Source organism: Antrostomus carolinensis, unplaced genomic scaffold (genome assembly GCF_000700745.2).
Source record: "Antrostomus carolinensis isolate BGI_N321 unplaced genomic scaffold, ASM70074v2 scaffold10492, whole genome shotgun sequence".
Classification (NCBI taxonomy): Eukaryota; Metazoa; Chordata; class Aves; order Caprimulgiformes; family Caprimulgidae; genus Antrostomus; species Antrostomus carolinensis.
The window spans coordinates 45,324-49,897 of NW_010300171.1; the positions used below are offsets into that span (position 1 = coordinate 45,324).

The window sequence follows — 4,574 nt, forward strand, 5'->3', positions numbered from 1 at the left end:
TCCTGCTTGTTATTCCACTTTGTTTTATTTTTCACTCAAGGTCAGGAATTAATTGCTCAAGGCTGAAGCCGCCTGCAGCTTTGGCACTTAAAGCACCAACAAAACTCTGAGTTCAGGCTCCTGAGAAACATTACCACAAAATTCTCAGTGCCCCTCTCATAAGAACTTCCTGTAAATGCATTCATATTTATTCCTAACAAGTGAATCAAGGTTACAGACATTTATTTCTTAACTCAATGTTTATATTAGCTAGTTTGGATCAGATTTATTTTCTAATCAACGGAAACATAATATCCAGGAAAAAGGAAAAATTCTACTTATCACCTAGAAAGTAAAGCCCATTTTCTAGTTTTCCCTAAGAAAAAAAGGTTTTTTGCGCTCAATGACAAAGAAATAAGAATTTAGTCATTTCCATAAAAAAATAAAATGAAATACATGTCATTATTTGGTTTAGGTCAACAAGCAGCAGACATTAAATGATTATGCATATAATATTCAGTAGCTGAAAAAGATTACCTGGTTTAATTATAGCATCGTCAGTTACATTAAATGTTGTAACTTTCTGTTTCCGTGGTACTCCGGCTTCTTTAAACATTTCCATTGCAGACTCTGATTTCTGTAACAAAGAGCAGCCATAAAATAGAAGTGATGTTAAAATACCCAAGGATCAACCTAGCACAGAAATTGATTACAGATTGTCAAAACCACTTAGAAAACCAGATATATCATAGTACACTTTTATCTTGAGACTAGCATTTTAACACTTAATTAATTTATAACTGTTGTGTCTGCATTTTATTTTCTGTCAACTAGTTACCCTACAGTTATATCACACAAACAAGAGATATATTAAGATTTCCAAGATCAGAAAAGGGAAACCAATCATTTAGAATGTACAAAAAATATATATTACTGCTTTTTCATGACCTTAAAAGAGTTTTATAGTAATTTAAAAGCATTTCCTCTTTTTCAAAGCTTCTAATGACTCAGTTCCACACAACCATAAATATAATTTATTTAACTAACAAAGCCATGGAAATAAAGCCTGATTTTGCAGAAACCTCTAGAAATGTTTAACTTCCCACAGAAGAGAATCTAGAGTCTCTGGGCAGAAAAGAAAAAGGAAGAACAACAAGCTTATGATTCATGTGTTTTTTAAGATATACCACGTACACTCAGTGTCAAACCACTGCTGACTTACTACAGAAAGGTTCTCCCTTTTAGAGGAGTCTGGCAAAGTTAAAAGTTAAAATTGTCTCAGCTGTTTTAAACAAGACAACTCACAGAACAGCTGACCACTGAGATGATACCAAGCAATGGAAACAGTGATGCAGGAATACTGTGGCCATAGGAAAAAAAGCAATGCAGCTGAATTTTCTTCACATTAATTCTCCTAGAAAGCAATTTAAGCATCTGACAATACTGTCACATTTGGATAGTCACATCTCTGGGCTTCACATCTCAAACATTCTGTGCAGTTTTCTCTCTCAAAAATAATTTTGCATATTTCAAGACAAAATAATGTGAATAACTTTAAAATCATTACTTAGTTTATTTGACAATCTGCACGTTGCCCTTCCTTTTGTTTTCAAAAATCTGTTAAAAAAGTGTTAGGATAACAGAGGAAGTTTTGTGAATAATGAGGGAGCAAGATGATGAGGAACTCTGACTTAGACACAAACCAGAAATTTCAACTTTATGAATCTGTCCTTACATGAGGAGAAAGTGTGGATACAAAGTCTTTGAGAGTTGAAAGGTTTTTCTGAGTGATCTGTTAACTTGAGTTCATAGTACAATACACTTCAAATACCTTTTTTAAAAAATAAAAGTAATCAATTAAATACAGTATCTCCCCTAAGACCACAAAAATTTGAGGCATCACTGGAAGACAACTGTATTAAACTGTAGTACCATATGCAAGAACTAAAAATAAAGAATCTCCTTTCTATTAAATGCCTGCACATCAATCCTTTATTTCCACTGTTATGTAAAACTGCTGCCCTAGATGACAGCAAGGGGAGCTCTGTGCTCAGCGTGGGTGCCTGGAAAGAGCTACCACAGCTGAAGAAAAGCATAGTGAAGTCAAAGGGTAAAAATCACTTATATCTCAAGAGTCCTACTATAGACTTGCACTCTTCTACTTCAACATGTTTTCATCACAGTCAGAGAGATGTATTTCTACAAACAAAACACTGCAATCTTTACAAAGCCTTCCTAAAAAAGAATTCACAGAGTGAACTCTCAAATCTTCTTATTTTTAAAAAGACCATTAGTATCTTCCAGTATTACTGGAAAATGGTCGATATGCCCTCACTTAAGGGAAGCATACAAAATATTTTTGACAAAAAATTGTTAGAACACTGACAGAACTGTACTTTTTAGAATAATTTTGCATTAAAAAATAATGAAAAATCTGTTCACTTGTAATAGACTGACATACATCAAGCTAAAAAGGAAAAAAAAAAAATTGCTAAAAATGCAAGATCTCTTATCATTTTTTAAGCAATTTGACATTGAAAAGAAATACATGAAACTCTTTATTAGTAAAGTGACTGAGGAAATAATTAGATTGACTTTATTAAAAACCAGTAGCTGTGAGGAATCTGAGGAAGACAGATGCTCCTGTGACGAATTAACACAAGATAAACTGCTTACGCTAACACAACACAGTATCATTCGGCTTTCTTTTAATTCTCACTTTCAGACACTTCAGAGAGAAAAACACATAAGAAGACTGATAAACATAGGAAAGCAATGATTCAAACCTGCAGCTAAACCACAGAAAGACATCATTTATTAATACCTTAACAGGTAAAATTTTTCAGAATAGGCATGCCAAATTCTTTCTTAGAAATTAATAGGAGCTAACTTGGAAGTACTTATGTCCAAGAGAATCTTTAACATAACTCAAACTACTAAAAAATTGTTGAGTTGACTTTTTAGGTAGTTCAGTTTTGAAAAAGTTTTCTTGGTTCACAAGAGCTTTTTAAATAGAAATTTTCTATATACCTCCTTGCTTCCTGCACATTGTTCCTCTGACAACATACTGAATCACTGATAACATCATCTTTATGAAAAGATCAACTGTAAGGAGTCTAACCTGCATAATACAACTTGAAAATTATTATTCATATGATTATTGCATGTCTTAAACCAAGGTAACAGGAAAGAAAAAACACAGCTGTAATTTCTCCAGGAAAAAATATCACAGTAGAAATGGACTGAAGTGACAAGATAGACACCTGAAAAGGACAAGCAAGGATTGTGAACCATGGCATAAACCCACTGAATAAAATAAAGATGCCTAAAAATATAAGCCTGTTCAAAATCAGTAGAATACACTATAAAAGCTCCTTCTTCCCTCATCTCCACTACAGCAAAAACAAGTACAGAGATTATTTTTGAGGCTCTAGGACAACCTTCTGTTTGAAAAAGTGAAATATATGTTCTCAAAAAGCCACAATCACCAACTGAGATCACGAGTTCTATTTTTTTTTCTATTTTTCACTTGCGTAAATCAAACAAATGAGTGTTAGGATACTGCAAGAAGTGAAAAGTGGTATTTTATAGAAATGATGGATCACAGACACTGCAATCCTTTGAGGGAAAGCTTTGTTCCTGCCTTGATCTATAATTCAATTTTCTTCTTCAGGAATGACAGCTCTGCTAGACAACCTCAGCTGTTGAAGATGGCTGGGAATTCCACATGAGGCATTTGGGGTGTCCAAATGGTATTGGTATTGCTGTTGATGAGCTATAATCACAAAGTTATGTTCTTGAAAATTTAATTTTAAAAGTTATTAATCAGTAAAACTATATGCAAATTAAACAATCTCAACAGACCTGTGGAAAAATTACAATTAAAGCTAACAAAACAATACGGAAGAGTAAGCTAGAGAACAAAGTCTTCTAAACAACCACTGAAGCTGGCTAAGTTTACAACAGGGCATTAAAGTGTGTATCTTGCAGTCCTCGTCTTTTATGGTATCTCCACAGACACGGTGAACACAAATGTTCCTCCACTGCTGATGGCCCTTCAGACCCTTTCATCAGCATGGGACACTGCACACCAAAGCGATTTCCTAAACCTGCTGCTTTCCTAGAGAATGAAGAGGCAAAATTTTCAAAAAGCTCTTCTTGCTATTCTCTTAATGAAGAATCAGCACTAGCATTAAGGAAACAAGCAAGGGTGAATGTGACAAAAGATCAGATCCAAAGCATGCATGTCTGCCAATTAACTTTTTATAGAATTTTACCTATGCTACTTTTATACTGTAATCACAACAGAAACAACTACTCTAACAAAAACACCTGAAGTGGTTCACTTACAAAAAAAGGAGACACATTTTTGCCTCCAACAAGTAGCTTCGATGTTTCTCCACCCGACTCTTCCTTTGAGATGTATTTTAAAACATGGCAATCTTGCACCTTAAGAACAGAAAAATAGTGTTTGAGTATAAGCAGATGTGTACGCGTTGAGACCATAGTAAGAGATTATCAAAACAAGCGAAACAAAGTCATTCTCAGCAAGTCACCTCAGCAATCACCCTCAGCAAGTTTGCCGACGACACCAA

The 4,574-nt window shown here is 34.3% G+C and overlaps 1 protein-coding gene across 1 annotated transcript in view; it reads right to left on the bottom strand.

The window, feature by feature from the left end:
- Positions 1-4,485, bottom strand: part of MRPL3 (mitochondrial ribosomal protein L3) — a 25,050-nt gene extending 20,565 nt beyond the window's left edge. The window contains exons 1-2 of the mRNA XM_010163036.1: positions 4,330-4,485; positions 517-616 (exon numbers count right to left, since the gene is read on the bottom strand). Coding sequence (XP_010161338.1) covers positions 517-616; positions 4,330-4,485 — 256 coding nt within the window. The remainder of the gene's footprint in view (positions 1-516; positions 617-4,329) is intronic.
- Positions 4,486-4,574: the final 89 nt, after the last annotated feature.